Below are 17871 nucleotides of genomic sequence, written 5' to 3'. Positions count from 1 at the left end.
GCACTCTGTTTCAGATTTGACAGTGTGAACACAGGCGCTTGAAAGTCACAAGTTAGTAGAAGTAGAGAACAACTCATATTCCTGGGATTCTGAGCCCACCTTTCAGAGCAGCTCCTCACTCTGTAGACCCCTGGCTGAGCCTCCTATACTACACAAACTGTACACTGTACACAGCCTAATAGCTGCAGAGGTGGAGTCCAGGGCTAGCCAAACAGTTTCTCATTGGCCTGGGAATGCTAAAGAATTATTCTCCCTATAAATTAGATCCTTTCTGAAAAATCTCAGTGCCCACGGATAGCAGGGAGCTAATGCCAATGAATAGGAACCATGAAGGGCATCTGGTAAGTGCAATGAAGTTGTAAGCAACCAGTGTAAAATAGTACAATTACTGCTACTACAGCAAATAATAGCTATAATGATAATCATTTATTACAACTTGTAAATAGTTGCACTAAGTAATTCTGAATACACAGTTTTTATATAACTTGAAATACACTTCAATACATTCTAGATTTCGAATATAATTATGTATATATTTCACTATGTATCTAGTATTTATCATGCGATGAACAAACTTTCATTTAACAGGAACCTGCCACTTGCCTTGTATACATTCAGCTTCCTGGGAACCCTGGTATATGGTACAATTGAACACTACACAAGTAAGTGTTATCAATAATTTATAGCCAATGATTTCCTTATAGATATATAGGTGATAGACTAAAAATATTTAACTTGACTTAATATTAAATGGGAATAATGGATTTATTGATTCATTGACTGATTATTGATTGACTGATTAGTGGATGGGATAGATAGATAGTTTTTTTGCATTATGGCCAACCATTCTATAATGTGCTGTCTTTTCGCAGATTTTACACACACACACACGATAGAGAGATATTGCACAGACGAGCCAACTAGATTGATATCAGATAATTAGAAATAGACAGATCAGTAGGTACTGTAAATAGATACATTAAATGGATAATTTAGAAACATATGAGGATATGCTATAGAAAGATGTCAGACAGACATTGGGTAAACAAATATATATTATAGTTTTAAAGAGGAACTGTCATCAGATTTCCCAATATTAACTGAATACATTAGTACTTATATCTTTTAGACCCAGTGATGCTGATGTACTTACTTTATAAATCCATGTCAGAATGTCAGCAATGCAGTATCTATGACAGCATTCAGCTGGATGCTCAGTTTCTTACCAGAATTATACAGCCAGTCAATGTTAATACATCATTAGGTTTGAGATCTATTTCATAATGGATTCAGTTTTGCATCGTGAAGTCTGGTGACAGATCCGCTTTTTAGAGTGATATTATCGTTGAAACATTTTGCTGTTTTTATAAAATGCAATCCATTTTACCAGTCTCCTATTTACAGCCCATACCTGCAAGGTGGGGCAGGATAGTATCGTCATGAATTGCTCTTTGATCCTATATTGCTGGTTTGCAGCCAAATAGCTGTAATTGCAGAATACAGTACATGTTACATTGGGACTGAAAGGTGTTTTTGCACTGCTAATGTTGTTTAAAGGAAAGAACTGTACAGACGGGACCACTGTGTGAAAAAAGAGCCCTCTGTGTAAAAGTGGGTGCTCTGCCCAGAGGCCACATCTCAAACCCCTGTACTCACAAACCAGACCTGAGTAACATTTTCCAAAATATTTCTGGGTCATATTGAACTCGTTTGTAAAGAAAAATGTTTATTTTTCCTGCTCACAGCGAATGCTTTCAGAAAAGCAGACCATTGAGTGTTTAGGTTAAGGTGGTCGTCTATTTGATCTCCCCTCTCTACTTCGTGTAAATGTCAATAAACCACAGCATGCCTGCAGCAAAGCCACAGCCCCTGTAGACATTCCTTCCAATAATGAGGGGTGGTGGGGGTACTCACTGGAGGGGGGCCTCGCCTCTTACAGTCCATACCTAACAGTATTACTGTAATGGATGTGGTTACAGTATGATTGCAGAAGAACAGGGAGGCTTTCTCTTTTCTGAGAGCATCTAGAGAACCAATAATGACACAGTTGCTCTTGCCCAGATTATGTTCATATTGGGACTATTGTATCTCATTCATATTGAAAGCTGCGAGTGGCAACTCAATGTAAAGTGTCAAGTACAATATACAATATCACTACATGCAAGCAAAGTGTAATGATCTGATATATATTGTCGCTTACTGTCTCTATACCTCATATTAACATTGTGTTTCCCTTTAGGATTCCCATTTAGTTTAAAATACAACAATGTCCAGCACAAATGTCCACCCATCAATGGAGGACAGGATGACTTACCAGGTAAAAAGGGACTCTGACATCTATATATATATATATATATAGATATTTATATACCTTCCATGACACTATTGTTCGTTAATAGGCAAAATTGCTAACCATCAAACTTCGTAGCTTGCTAGCATGCTATGACATTAAGGGAACATGCACTGGACAGAATGAATTCTTCTTGTCCTATCGATTTACTTTCCATGAAGTTAAGAAATGACTATGGTATTGAACATCTATATATCTTCTTCTGCTCTGTTTAAATAGTAATCAGATCAGATAATCTGATTAGACCAGCATCTATGGGGATACTTATAACCACAACCCCTGAGGAAGCTGTATATGCGAAACACCCTTAGGGATTAATAGCTGTTGTACCACTTGGGCACAACATGGTTATGATTGTTCATGGTTATATGGGACTTGCAGTTTATATGTGTTAATTATCATTGCACTTGCACTTTAATATACACTCAGTTATTGTTATAAGCTGTCATATTCTCAAAAGTTGTTGAGAATTTTTTTTAGGTGATGTTTTAGGAAAGCTATGCAATGAGCAATGTGGCTGATATGAAAAGCACATGCTGGAGCTGTCATTCAGCTTTACCAGACAAATCAACCCACTTAAAGGGAACCTGTCACCAGGTTTCTGCTATGTTATCTGAGAGCAGCATGAGACAGAGACCCTGACTCCGGTAGTGTATTGCTGCTTGGTACAGTTTTGCTAAAATCCCAGTTTTCCCTACTGGAGATCTAGCAGTGCTCAGAATGTGAGCCTTATGTAACCCCACCCACAACACTGATTGGCAGCTTTTTGTGTACACTGAGACTTGTCAGAAAGCTGCTAATTAGTGGTGGGGATGGGGTTACACAGAGCAGGAGGACTAGGAGGCACGAGACAACTAGTCCTCTAGTGATAATCTCTTGCAGATAAAACACTGATTTTATTCAAACAACAACAAACTGCCCGGTAAGTGACACATTACTGGAATCAGGCTTTCTGACCTTACATCATACTGCTCTCAGATTGCATAACAAAACCTGTTGACAGATTGTATTCATTTTTCCCTTATATGGCTGCAATACAAGTTCAGGGATTTGGGTAAGGTGGGTGATAACTAGTGGCGTAACTTGAAGCTCATGGGCTCCAATGCAAAAGCTCCAACAGGACCCCCAATTATCGTAAGTCTTTAATAGTGTTAGTCGTTTCATATAGGCCAGTGTTCCCCAACTCCAGTCCTCAAGAGCCACCAACCGTTCATGTTTTCAGGATTTCCTAAGACACAGATGATCATTTCCTCACCTGGGAAATACTAAGGAAATCCTAAAATTAGGATCTGTTGGTGGCTCTTGAAGACTGTTGGGGAACAGTGATATAGGCCAAAGGGACTTTTGGGCCTCTTGGGCTCCAGGGCCTGGGTACTATCATAACCCCTTCACCTATTGTAGTTACGACCCTGGTGACAGCGCCTGTTAAAAGTACAGTTGTGGCCATATTACTATTCATATCATCTTTCCAAAACACACGTACCCACGCGCACACACGACATGTCAATTCTTGTATACATTGTTAACTTGCCATTGCCCAGGAGCACACTACAATTTACATTTGACGCTATTTAGAGGACTAGCGTCTATTTCATTCACTGAGAGTGGTTTATCTCTTCCCCAATAAACATGGATTTCTCATTTCCTACCATAGGCTTTGATCTGATTTCCAAGTTCCAGATAGACAGAGCTGCTTCAGTGGGGGCCATACAGACTGTGGTGGGGACATCACCATTCCAAGTGGCCTATCAGTTGGGAACAAATGTTGACTTCAGGATTCTGACCAGGTGCGTTACCTCCATCATCAAATCAATGTTTTGTTTTTATTATTGAACATATAATGGAAGTATTTGTTTTGTTTAAGTAATGTCCGTGGCCACACTTTAATTAGTTTCCTGCTTATCCAAACTACTTTGATTACGTTAAAAGTAATTTTGTGGATAAAAGGATATTGCAAACAATATGGGAAAGCAAGTAAAAGACTTTAATGTTCAAGTGGAAGCAATTTAAGTGAATTAGTAAACAAATTAAATTCATGACAAAGACAGCATTGTTTTTTTTTTATTTTCTATTTTCTACACATACTCATTTTTAAAATATTGACAACTGGCTCCCCCTTGTGACATAAGAGAGACAGTGCAGGCACTGTTCATAGGTTGTGGTGCTGAATTTTACCGGGTAGGTATGGTATAGAAATAAACCTCCTAATTATATAATAATAATAATAATAATACAAAATAGTTAAGAAAATCAATAATAATCATGATCATCATTATTTTTGTTGTGCTTAGCAGCACAATCATGCTTGTAACTAGGAACTTGCGACTATTACAATATAGGAAGGTACACAAAATGAGATAATTAGCACAATTGCTGATTGCGCACTTGACTGTTAAGGCATTTCCATCAAGAATGCAAAGAGGGAAATTAACGTAAACGACAGTTATTTGAATTGGACAATTTAATTAATAAATGCAATTAAGCAGATTTGTATTCTTATGAAACTAGATGTCTTTTATGTTTAATTGCTCTCAAACACGTTAACGATTTCTTTGAATTCTTAAGGAAGTTATTTAATAACAGTAAATTCACAATTTTTAGCACTCTCTTAGTCTGTATTGTTTTACTGCAAGAAAAGGAAAGAAGCGAGTATTTATGTATATTGTGGATTCCTCTGGCGCTGAATTTCTTCCCCATTACATTATACTTATAGGCACATCTATGGCGGTGGGCTACCAGAGGAATATTCCTTTATGTTTACTTTCCGGATGAAGGACAGCACAAAGAGCAAATACTGGACTATCTGGCAAATCGTAGACTCGGAGGGGAAACAGCAAGCGGCTATCAATTTCAATGGCCCCAAAAAAAACCTTGAGTTCTCTTATAAGGGAGCAGATGGAAGATTGAACACTATCACCTTCGCCCATCTTCCATTCCTGTTTGATACTAAGTTTCACAAAGTTTTATTTAGTGTGCAAAAGGATAAAATCACACTTTATATTGATTGCATCAAAGTGAATTCATTCAAGCTGGTTCCAAGAGGCAAAATTAGCCTGGATGGCTACACTATCATAGGGAAACTGAGGAACAACCATGAAATATCTGTACCGGTAAGTGTTCTTTTTTATGGTTTAATTATAAAATTTAGTTATTTGTACAGCAGATATGACGCTATGTAATTATGAATTTTTAAGAGTCTAACTTCTTATTATTTCTTACGGGTACTGCGCTTTATTCTTTTCTTCTCTTGAGCACATTACAGGGGAGTTGACTGAACCTGCCAACTTCGCTTAGTTTGGCCAAATGTTATTGGGGGTGTCCTGCTTCTTCCCCTATGGTAATAAAAGGGTTGGGCATGTTGGATTTTAACATGCCCAATCCTTTGTTGCCAAAGTAGATTAGCTACTTAGATTAGGGAGATAAATAAGTGGCTCAGAAATTGGTGTAGGAAGGAGGGATTTGGGTTCCTGGAGAACTGGGCTGACTTCTCAGTTGGCTACAGGTTCTACGCTAGTTACAGGCTGCACCTCAATGAGGAGGGTGCAGCTGTGCTGGGGGAGAAAATGTCTAGAAGGGTGGAGGAGTGTTTAAACTAGGGATTGGGGGGGGGAGTATTCATTTTATAGGTGGGGAAGATAGTGCAGATAGTGACCTGGGCACAAATAAAGAAATTGGGGGGTGGAGTTAGAACAGTCAATATAGTAAGAAGGAATAGAGGTACAGAGAGATACATAATGCCAGAAGCCTCACCAACAAAATGGAGGAATTAGAATAAATTTTGTGGGAAAATAATTATGACATGGTGGGGATATCTGAGACATGGCTGGATGAGAGCCATGACTGGGCAGTTAATTTACAGGGCTATTGTCTTTTCAGAAATGACCGTACAAACAAGCGAGGGGGGGTGTGTTTATATGTAAAATCATCCTTAAAACCCATCTTGCGTGAGAATATATGTGAATCTAATGAAAATGTAGAGTCCCTGTGGGTGGAGATAAGGGGAGGGGGAAAAATAATAAATTACTGATAGGGGTTTGTTATAAGTCTCCAAAAATAATGGAAGCAGCGGAGAATATCCTCATAAAGCAAATAGATGAAGCAGCGACTAAAGGAGAAGTCATTATTATGGGGGACTTCAACTATCCTGAAATACATTGAGGAACAGAAACCTGTAGTTCCAGCAAAGGTAATAGGTTTTTGACAACTATGAGAGACAATTACCTTTCACAACTGGTTCAGGACCCAACATGAAAGGGGGCACTGCTAGACCTAATATTAACCAACAGGCCAGAGTGCATTTTAAATATACGAGTTGGGGGTCACTTGGGTAATAGTGATCACAAAATAATAAATTTTCATGTATCCTTTAATAAGATGTGTAACAGAGGGGTTACAAGGACACTAAACTTCAGGAAAGCAAATTTCCAACGGTTGAGAGATGATCTTAGTGCAATAAACTGGGACGATATCCTTAGACATAAAACTACACAAAGCAAATGGGAGACATTTATTAGCATCCTGAATAGGACCTGTGCACAATATATACCCTATGGGAATAAACATACAAGAAATAAGAGGAAACCACTATGGCTAAATAGAGCTGTAAGGGGCGCAATAAGTGACAAAAAGAAAGCATTTAGAAAGTTAAAGCAAGTAGGTAGTGATGAGGCATTAAATAAATACAGAAAATTAAATAAATTCTGTAAAAAACAAATCAAGGCAGCAAAGATTGAGATAGAGAGACTTATTGCCAGAGAAAGTAAAAATAATCCCAAAATATTCTTTAACTACATAAATAGTAAGAAACTAAAAAATGATAGTGTTGGCCCCCTTAAAAATAGTCTGGGTGAAATGGTGGATGAGGATGAGGAAAAAGCCAATATGCTAAATTATTTTTTTTCAACAGTATTTACACAAGAAAATCACATGACAGAAAACATGATCAGTGATAACAAAAATTCTCCATTTAGTGTCACTTGCTTAACCCAGCAGGTAGTAGACGGCGTCTAAAAATCACTAAAGTTGACAAATCCCCGGGCCTGGATGGGATACACCCGCGAGTACTGCTGGAATTAAGTAATGTCATAGATAGACCATTATTTTTAATCTTTAGAGATTCCATAATAACTGGGTCTGTACCACAGGACTGGCGTATAGCAAATGAGGTGCCAATATTCAAAAAGGGGACATAAAACGAACTTGGAAATTACAGGCCAGTAATCTTAACCTCTACTGTGGGTAAAATCCTGGAGGGTTTCCTAAGAGATGCTATACCAGGGTATCTGAAGAAGAATAAATGACTCGCCCCCTGGGCCGTGGGGCACGCGGATCCGGGCGATAGGGGAACGACGGGGGTAGTAGTAGTGGCGGCCCGGTCCCGCGGCTCAGGGTGGTCAGACCATTGGTAGTCTGCTACGTACTTGAGATAATGTCCGACTACGCCACCCGTGGATTGCGGTTATTAGGAACCGCCGCTGCATGCAGACCGCTGGGGCTGATGAAGTGTGCAGCTAGGGTAGTGTGACTCCCCACGGGAAGAGTGCGGCCCCAGGGCAGTGTAGTGGCTGGTGGAAGGGATGGTGGTGAGAGTCCCAGTACCGGTAGTGCCGGAGGAGCGAAGGAGCACACGGACAACAAGTTACAGTCCAGGGTCTTTACTCACAGTTCGTTTGTTCCGGGTCACTTCCGTCGGCAGTGACCGCCCGAGCCATGCTGCGTCCACCAGGTGAGGGGCTCGGTCAACTCCCAGGCAGTTCAGGAGCATGGCACAGGACCCCCTTTAATCCTTTCTCTGGCCTGCCTCACCAGTGACCCACTTTTGTCCGGCTGCCGCGGACTTGTGCGGTTAAACGTGGGCCCCGTCCTCCGCTGTCCTATATGGTGCCTTCCTAGCAGGTTTGATGAGGTGTCGCACCAATAGATGATCACGACGACCGGTCTTTGGCTGAGGGTTGTTTCTCCTCCACCCACTTGGGATCCGGTACCCTTAATCTGCCTGACCCTGCACCCTGGATTCTCGTGGGTTCTTAGGGTCCCTTCCACCTTCTTGTTCCGGAGCCCTTCTGTTTCTCTGTCTCTCCTTCTCTTTCTTTCCTGTTCTGTTCCTTTCTGTTCCTTTCTCTTGGAGCTGAGATGAGCCAGAATCTCAGCTCCCCTTCACTTCCTCCTCGGCCTCTCACTAGGCCCTCCTGGAGTAGAGCTCCTACAGAGCCTCTACTCCCTGTCTTCTCCTCTGGCTGAACGGACCTAGATCTAAGATGGTGCCCACCTTTTATACCTCCCTCTGACCATGAGCCCAGGTGACCAGCAACCAATGGGCTCCTACCTACGCTCAGGAACCGCCCCCTATCTGCCCCTACAGCACTGGGTGTTCCACCCCTCCCTCCCCACTCCAGCAGGGACATGGTCGGTCGTGCCTGCACTTATGTCTAGTGGGAGCACCGTTGAGCTGTCCCTTGGAAATGGGGTGTGTGTGCTGTATGCAGCTAACTGAGCCCTGGTCCATACTCCATCCTTACCCGGGAGTGGAATATCACACCTCTGGACTGAGGTGCAATACCCCTGTAGCGGCCGAACCCTCGGGGCGCTACATAAACTTATGACCTAATAGCAACATGGGTTTACGAGGGACCCGTTCCTGTCAAACTAATCTGATCAGCTTTTATGAAGAGGTAAGTTCCGGACTGGACCAAGGAAATGCAGTGGATGTTGTGTATATGAACTTTTCAAAAGCTTTTGATACGGTTCCACACAAAAGGTTGATACATAAAATGAGAACAATGGGGATAGGGAAAAATATATGTAAGTGGGTTAAAAACTGGCTCAGTGATAGGAAACAAAGAGTGGTTATTAATGGAAAACACTCAGACTGGGTCTCAGTTAACAGTGGAGTACCACAGGGGTCAGTATTGGGCCCGCTTCTTTTTAACATATTTATTAATGACCTTGTAGGGGGCATACAGAGTGGTATTTCAATATTTGCAGATGACACTAAACTCTGCAGGGTAATCAATACAGAGGAGGACAATTTTATATTACAGGAGGATCTATGTAAACTAGAAGCTTGGGCTGATAAATGGCAAATCAGCTTTAATGGGGATAAATGTAAGGTAATGCACTTGGAAAATAAAATGTATAATTATATGCTTAATTTTAAAACACTGGGCAAAACTGTCACTGAAAAAGACCTGGGTGTATTGGTGGACGACAAGCTCACGTTTAGTGGCCAGTGTCAGGCTGCTGCTGCAAAGGCAAATAAAATAATGGGATGCATTAAAAGTGGCATTGATGCTCATGAGAAGAACATAATTTTACCTCTATACAAGCTAAAATGTATAATTATATGCTTAATTTTAAAACACTGGGCAAAACTGTCACTGAAAAAGACCTGGGTGTATTGGTGGACGACAAGCTCACGTTTAGTGGCCAGTGTCAGGCTGCTGCTGCAAAGGCAAATAAAATAATGGGATGCATTAAAAGTGGCATAGATGCTCATGAGGAGAACATAATTTTACCTCTATACAAGTCATTAGTGCGACCACACTTAGAATACTGTGTACAGTTCTGGTCTCCGGTGTATAAAAAAGACATAGCTGAACTAGAGAGGGTGCAGAGAAGAGCGACCAAGGTTAGATGACTGGGGGGTCTACAATACCAAGACAGGTTATTACACTTGGGGTTATTTTGTTTGGAAAAACAAAGGCTTAGGGTGATCTTATTACTATGTACAAGTATATGGGGGACAGTACAAAGACCTTTCTACTGATCTTTTTACTCTGAGGCCTGAGACGGGGACAAGGGGGCATCTTCTACGTCTGGAGGAAAGAAGGTTTAATCATAATCACAGACGCGGATTCTTTACTGTAAGAGCAGTGAGACTATGGAACTCTCTGCCTCATGATGTTGTAATGAGTGATTCACTACAAAAATTTAAGAAGGGCATGGATGCCTTTCTTTAAACGTATAATATTACAGGTTATATATATTAGATTCCTTGATAGGGCGTTGATCCAGGGAACTAGTCTGATTGTCGCATGGAGTCAGGAAGGATTTTTTTTCCCCAATGTGGAGCTGAGTGTTTGCCACATGTTTTTTTTTTTGCCTTCCTCTGGATCAACATGTTAGACTATGGGTTAAACTAGATGGACATAGTCTTCCTTCAACCTTAAAAACTATGTTACTACGTTACTTTTAGAAGTGTCTGGCACCAGCTAATTTCCCTATTTTCCAGTGGAAGGTCATAAAAATCCAGTTCAAAGTTGGGAAGATATCGTTCAGAAAACAGCTATTGAAAGTGTATGGGCACTTTCCGGCTTGCAGCGCAAAATCCATCCTAATTATTTCCTAATTCATTGTTTAGAATAGGAAATGAGTCTATTCATATAGAGTCTAGTGGTGCTTTGTGTAACATACCTGGCGGCGTCCTTGCATAGTGGTCCATCTCCCACTGTGCAAGTGCGCGCACTTGATTTCCAGTCCAGACTATCACTTTGGCTTCATTCCATATGGTCTGCTCTGCTCTTCTCTGTCTGCTTAGGGCGACGCCCGCTGAACTTCCTGTTTCTTGTAGCTGCTGCAGACACACCCCTAATGCGTCCTCAGCCTATTGCTGTCTGTCACCTCGTATTTAAACCAGCTCCTCCCTGGAATCCCTGCCTGAGCATCTTGTTCTGTCAGTTGGCGTCTAGTCACTGATGTGCCAGGTCCTGTCTATGTTTCCTGCCTTGCGGTATCAGTTCCTGTGTCTGAACTGTGTCCTGTCTGTGTACTCTAGCCAGCTGCCTTTCCTGGAGGCTGTAATTCCAGGCCCGTGTGAACACGCTCTTAGCCTGTTCCTTCCGCCCTCTAGGGGCTGCATACCTAGATCTGTTGTCTGTGTCTTTTCCCAGTGTTTGTTCCTGCCCTAACTATCTTCTAGCCTGTTTCCCGTTTCTCTCTACGCCTATATCTTCCCTTTTTCTGCGGAGTCTGATCTCGTACCTAACTCCTGCTCGTTGTCACTGTACTTCCGTTTGTGAGTTTGTGGTCCACTCGCTACTTCACTGCAAGTACCCTGTGGGTATCTGGTTCTGCCTTTCCCTTCCTGTCTGTTCCGTGTGAACAGAGCCCTGTCCCCTCTGCTCTGCCTTGCTCGCTGCTCCGGCGGTTCTAGCATGCTCTGCCTTGCTCACCGCTCCGGCGGTTCTTGCCTGCTCTGCCTTTGCTCACCGCTCCAGACGGTCTCGCTCTGCTCTGCCTTTGCTCACCGCTCCAGGCGGTCTCGCTCTGCTCTGACCCTTTGCTCACTGCTCCGGCAGTCTCGCTCTGCTCTGACCCTTTGCTCACTGCTCCGGCAGTCTCGCTCTGCTCTGACCCTTTGCTCACTGCTCCGGCAGTCTCGCTCTGCTCTGACCCTTTGCTCACTGCTCCGGCAGTCTCGCGCTGCTCTGACCCTTGGCTCACTGCTCCGGCAGTCTCATTCTGCTCTGACCCTTTGCTCTCTGCTCCGGCAGCCTCGCTCTGCTCTGACCCTTTGCTCGCTGCTCCGGCAGTCTCGCTCTGCTCTGACCCTTTGTTCGCTGCTCTGGCAGTCTCGCTCTGCTTTGACCCTTTGCTCGCTGCTCCGGCAGTCTCGCTCTGCTCTGACCCTTTGCTCGCTGCTCCGGCAGTCTCGCTCTGCTCTGACCCTTTGCTCGCTGCTTCGGCAGTCTCGCTCTGCTCTGACCCTTTGCTCGCTGCTCCGGCAGTCTCGCTCTGCTCTGACCCTTTGCTCGCTGCTCCGGCAGTCTCTCTCTGCTCTGACCCTTTGCTCGCTGCTCCGGCAGTCTCGCTCTGCTCTGACCCTTTGCTCGCTGCTCCGGCAGTCTCGCTCTGCTCTACTCTCGCTCACCGCTCCAGGCGGTCTCATCTTGCTCTGCTCTTGCTCGCCGCTCCGGGCGGCCTCACTCTGCTGTCCACCACATCTGTGGTTCTGTTCCCGAGTCCCAGTCTGTACTGGGTCCTATCCACTCTGTGCTCCAACCTGTGGTACCTGCCAGTACCTCCCTGCCTGCATACCAGTCGTGCTTACCAACATCCACCTGCCTGCATACCGGCCGTACCTGCCAGTACCTCCCTGTTTGCATACCAGTCGTGCTTGCCAGCATCCACCCGTTTGCATACCTGCCGTGTCTGCCTGTACCCACCAGTCTGTGTGCCAGCCTAGCCTGCCTGTTCCTGTATTTCCCGGTGTGGGTCAACAGCCGTGTCCGGGGTCTGACCTGGAGTAGCACCTGGCCCCTCTGCTCGGTCCCTCCTTGGTGCACTGGCGTCGTATGCCGTCATGCGACCTTGGTCGGATCGGGTGGATACTTAGTTACGCCCCTCCAGGCATTCACTCTCTAGTACGGTCCAGTGGAATCACTACATACACACGCACACGCCAGTCAGTCCGGGCGTGTGCATTACACTTTGTATGAAAGCAATGAAAATACCCTCACATATACTCTAGCAGCAGTCATGAGTGGACACAGTAACAAAATTTTTTTCTAGCTAGAAACTGAACGCTTCATATTATTTAAAGATTCAACTTCTTAACTTCTCATATCTCTTTCTGGATACCATATCTTTCCAAGATGATAGGTAGAAGTATTGAAGTTAAATGTCTGTATAAGTAAATCAATGTCTATAGTATGACCCAAAATGAGACCATACCATATTCTGTCACTTTTCTTTGTGCATAATAAAATATACACTCAGGTCTGACCTGCATAATTATGGCGGCCAAGCTAGTTGGTCTTATAAAAAGTACTAAGAGTAATAACTTACCCTTGTGGGATGAGACGATAGTCAAACCATGAGTATCCAATATTGAAAATTGGAAAGCCATTGTCAAGTTTCAAGCCAAATCAGTGCAATTTTAACATGTTGCCATTGATTCATTTTTATGATTGTATCGGTTGTAGCTCTCATATCACTGCAAAAAAACTATACTCCATGATATAAAGATTAAAATAAAAATTTCCCTACTTAACTCTTCATTATCTAATAATACTAATGAAGACTAGAGATGAGCGTTGTTCTACTCGAACTGTTCGCCAATCTCAAATTCGAGCTGTTTTGGGCGGTGTTCGAGCCGGTCGGCGAACACGAACAATTTGAGAAAAATTCGGCTGTTCGAGGTTATGTTCGATAACTGTTCGTGCACCAAAATCATAACTGGATTTTTTCTCAGTAATGATGAAAATTAATGTTAATACGCAGTTTGAGTGTACAGCGGGGCGGGGGGAGGGGCAGGGGATGGATCTCTGCAGGAACAATGAAGATCTCCATTTTTTTTTCTCTTTCCCGCATTTGCAGTGGGGAGGTGCAATCTGTCAGCCTATCAGCAGCGCACACACGGAGCGAAGTGCTTTTTTTCACACAAGCAAGGGCATGTGTGATTGGCAGTGTATGTCACATGTCCTTGCCCTATAAGACCAAGCCATTTTCCCCGTCGCCACCATTTTCTCACTGCTGCAGCTGCGTGTTAGACGGCACCGCTGTTGCTGTGTGCGCTATACCTTGTTAATTTCAAGCCAATTTTCGCACAAATATACAGATAGCTTGGGAGTAGGGAATAGTTGTGATTGCAGTCCTTTTAAGGACTAGGTTACAGCATTTCCTACGACTTTTATCAGGCAGGTCTGTGCTCTTAAATAGATAGATTGTGGGAGTAAAGACTAATTGTAATTGGAGTCCTTTTCAGGACTAGGTTACATCAGTTCCTATCAGTTTTTGCCAGGCAGGTCTGTGCCAGTGCTGTGCAAGTTTTTTTCACAGCATTTGGCTGAATCTAGCAAAGCTAATCCTTTTTGGCCTATTGCAGAGTGTGTTAGTCAGTGGAGTAGCCTATCTGTGTTGCAAGATATACCACCTGTGTATAGAATACCAATTTTTTTACTGCACCTAGTGAAGTAAAATCTTTTGGGCATAGCATCATTCTATTAGTCCATCTATACTGACCTCCATCAGGTTGCAAACTGAATATAATTTTTTTCTGCATCTAGCTCTGAAAAAATATTTGGGCTTCTAGCAGTGTGTGGGACTTGGTCTATTAGTCCATCTATACTGACCTCCATCAGGTTGCAAATTAAAAATAATTTTTTTCTGCATCTAGCTCTGAAAAAATATTTGGGCTTCTAGCAGTGTGTGGGACTTGGTCTATTAGTCCATCTATACTGACCTCCATCAGGTTGCAAATTAAAAATAATTTTTTTCTTCATTTATCTCTGAAAAAATATTTGGGCTTCTAGCAGCGTGTGGGACTTGTTCTATTAGTCCATCTATACTGACCTCCATCAGGTTGCAAATTAAAAATAATTTTTTTCTGCATCTAGCTCTGAAAAAATATTTGGGCTTCTAGCAGTGTGTGGGACTTGGTCTATTAGTCCATCTATACTGACCTCCATCAGGTTGCAAATTAAAAATAATTTTTTTCTGCATCTAGCTCTGAAAAAATATTTGGGCTTCTAGCAGTGTGTGGGACTTGGTCTATTAGTACATCTATACTGACCTCCATCAGGTTGCAAATTGAATAAAAAAATTTTCTGCATCTAGCTCTGAAAAAATATTTGGGCTTCTAGCGGTGTGTGGGACTTGGTCTATTAGTCCATCTATACTGACCTCCATCAGGTTGCAAATTAAAAATATTTTTTTTCTGCATCTAGCTCAGAAAAAATATTTGGGCTTCTAGCAGTGTGTGGGACTTGGTCTATTAGTCCATCTATACTGACCTCCATCAGGTTGCAAATTAAAAATAATTTTTTTCTTCATTTAGCTCTGAAAAAATATTTGGGCTTCTAGCAGTGTGTGGGACTTGTTCTATTAGTCCTTCTATACTGACGTCCAGCAGGTTGCAAATTGAATATAATTTTTTTCTGCATCTAGCTCTGAAAAAATATTTGGGCTTCTAGCGGTGTGTGGGACTTGGTCTATTAGTCCATCTATACTGACCTCCATCAGGTTGCAAATTAAAAATAATTTTTTTCTGCATCTAGCTCTGAAAAAATATTTGGGCTTCTAGCAGTGTGTGGGACTTGGTCTATTAGTCCATCTATACTGACCTCCATCAGGTTGCAAATTAAAAATAATTTTTTTCTGCATCTAGCTCTGAAAAAATATTTGGGCTTCTAGCAGTGTGTGGGACTTGGTCTATTAGTCCATCTATACTGACCTCCATCAGGTTGCAAATTAAAAATAATTTTTTTCTTCATTTAGCTCTGAAAAAATATTTGGGCTTCTAGCAGTGTGTGGGACTTGTTCTATTAGTCCTTCTATACTGACCTCCAGCAGGTTGCAAATTGAATATAATTTTTTTCTGCATCTAGCTCTGAAAAAATATTTGGGCTTCTAGCGGTGTGTGGGACTTGGTCTATTAGTCCATCTATACTGACCTCCATCAGGTTGCAAATTAAAAATAATTTTTTTCTGCATCTAGCTCTGAAAAAATATTTGGGCTTCTAGCGGTGTGTGGGACTTGGTCTATTAGTCCATCTATACTGACCTCCATCAGGTTGCAAATTAAAAATAATTTTTTTCTGCATCTAGCTCTGAAAAAATATTTGGGCTTCTAGCAGTGTGTGGGACTTGGTCTATTAGTCCATCTATACTGACCTCCATCAGGTTGCAAATTGAATAAAAAAATTTTCTGCATCTAGCTCTGAAAAAATATTTGGGCTTCTAGCGGTGTGTGGGACTTGGTCTATTAGTCCATCTATACTGACCTCCATCAGGTTGCAAATTAAAAATAATTTTTTTCTGCATCTAACCCAGCCAATAGTTTTGGCCTAATACCACAGTTTGGCCACTCAGCTCTGCTCGGTTACCATCCATTGTTTTTTTGTGCAAACAACTCCAGAGTTGTGAATTAGTTAACCACCAAAATGAGTGGAAAAAGGCCTGCTGCTGGTGGAAAGGGGAATAGGCGTGTTGGGAAGGGGAAAAAAGGTTGTGTCCGTGGGGTAGGTGCAGAAGAAAGACCATCTTCCAGCCAAACTAAAATGTCTACTTCTTTTAGCGGACAATGTGATAAGATCCCTTTCTTACGGCCACGCCAATCGCTACAAATTCCAGATGAGGCACAAAAACAGCAGGTGCTTCAACGGATATCAAGTGCTCCTTTAAGTGGGCTCTCCTCCACATCAACTTCAACATCACAAATACTCCAGTCCTCAAAGGTGTCACCCAAATCGCACTTGCTTCCTCACAGCTCCCAAATCTCCAGCTGCCCGTCTGAGTATGAGGTAGAACAGATGGTTGAGTCTGCAGAGCTGTTTACTCATACTATAGCCTGGGAATCAGAGGTCGACTCCAGCGCTTCTGTGAATCCAGACGAGGAAATGATCTGCACTGATGCCCAGAATCTTTATGAGTCGGATCCAGGACCAGACGCAGAAGGTTCTGACCATAATGTAGACCCTCATTCCCAAACTGTAACTCCTGTTGGTGGAGACAATGAGGAAGACGATGATAAGACTCAAATACCTGATTGGAGCGACAACTTTAGTTTTTTGTCAGGGCAGGAACAGGTTGGCTCTGAGGACGACGGGTGTGATAACGCACAGGGTGATGATGATGAGGTCGGAGATCCCACTTACTGTCAACCCACAGTCAGCCAAGAGATGAGGTCAGCAGAGGAGGTGGAGGAAGATGCTAGTGACGACGAGGTCAGGTTGCGCCTTCCTGGACAGAGACGTAGTACTGGAAGCACGTCAACAACTGCATCCTCAAACACAACTCTGCCTCTCACCACAAGTCGTGGTGGCTCTTCAGGTCGCATGGGTGCTAAGCCTTGCATAGCCTGGGCATTTTTTCAGATCGATAAAGATGACCCAACTCGTGTTATCTGTAACATTTGTCAGCAAAAGCTAAGTAGAGGCCAAAAAATACATAGTTTAAGTACTTCATGCATGAACCGGCACATGGACATGAAGCATAAGTTGCAGTGCGAAGCTCAGTGTGCTACAATGCGGTCTAGCCGGCCGGGCCAACCACCGTCTGCCATATCTTGTGCATCCGCGGCCTCTTCATCCTCTGTGACTGGGGGGACAGCAGTCACACCTGTTTTGGGGCGCAGACCTGCCACCTCTTTACCGGCAACAGCCAGCGTGATTGGCAGGTCATCATTTTCTTTGGAGGTGGTAACACCAGCTGGTCTTGAGCGCTGTCCGACATCGATAGCACCACCTTTGGATCAAGGCAACCTAACATGTCCGCCTGCATCTTCCTCACAGACCGGCAGTTTGCCGGGGACACCCTTATCAACCCCGTCTAAGCACAATAGCCAGCCCTCGGTCCCTCAGATGTGGACAAGTAAAAGACCATTTCCTCCTAGCCATGAGAAAGCTAAGAGGTTGAATTTCACCATCTGCAAGCTCTTGGCTACAGAAATGCTGCCTTTCCGCCTGGTGGACACAGAGGATTTTCGAGACCTTATGTCCGTCGCAGTGCCCCAGTACCAGATGCCCAGTCGGCACTACTTCTCAAAGAAAGGTGTGCCTGCGCTCCACCAGCATGTCGCACAC

The 17871-nt window shown here is 43.1% G+C and overlaps 1 protein-coding gene across 1 annotated transcript in view; it reads left to right on the top strand.

The window, feature by feature from the left end:
- The first annotated feature begins 267 nt into the window (after positions 1-267).
- COL9A1 (collagen type IX alpha 1 chain) overlaps positions 268-17871 on the top strand; it is a 196829-nt gene continuing 179225 nt past the window's right edge. Inside the window, exons 1-5 of the mRNA XM_073675505.1 lie at positions 268-341; positions 589-662; positions 2240-2317; positions 4005-4137; positions 5064-5460. Of these exons, the coding sequence (XP_073531606.1) occupies positions 328-341; positions 589-662; positions 2240-2317; positions 4005-4137; positions 5064-5460 (696 nt within the window). The 5' untranslated portion in view covers positions 268-327. The remainder of the gene's footprint in view (positions 342-588; positions 663-2239; positions 2318-4004; positions 4138-5063; positions 5461-17871) is intronic.

Source organism: Phyllobates terribilis, unplaced genomic scaffold (genome assembly GCF_046119375.1).
Source record: "Phyllobates terribilis strain yellow unplaced genomic scaffold, ASM4611937v1 Scaffold_3__8_contigs__length_932513732, whole genome shotgun sequence".
Classification (NCBI taxonomy): Eukaryota; Metazoa; Chordata; class Amphibia; order Anura; family Dendrobatidae; genus Phyllobates; species Phyllobates terribilis.
The sequence above is the reverse complement of the archived record's forward strand: the minus strand, read 5'-3'. Positions and strand labels throughout refer to the sequence as shown.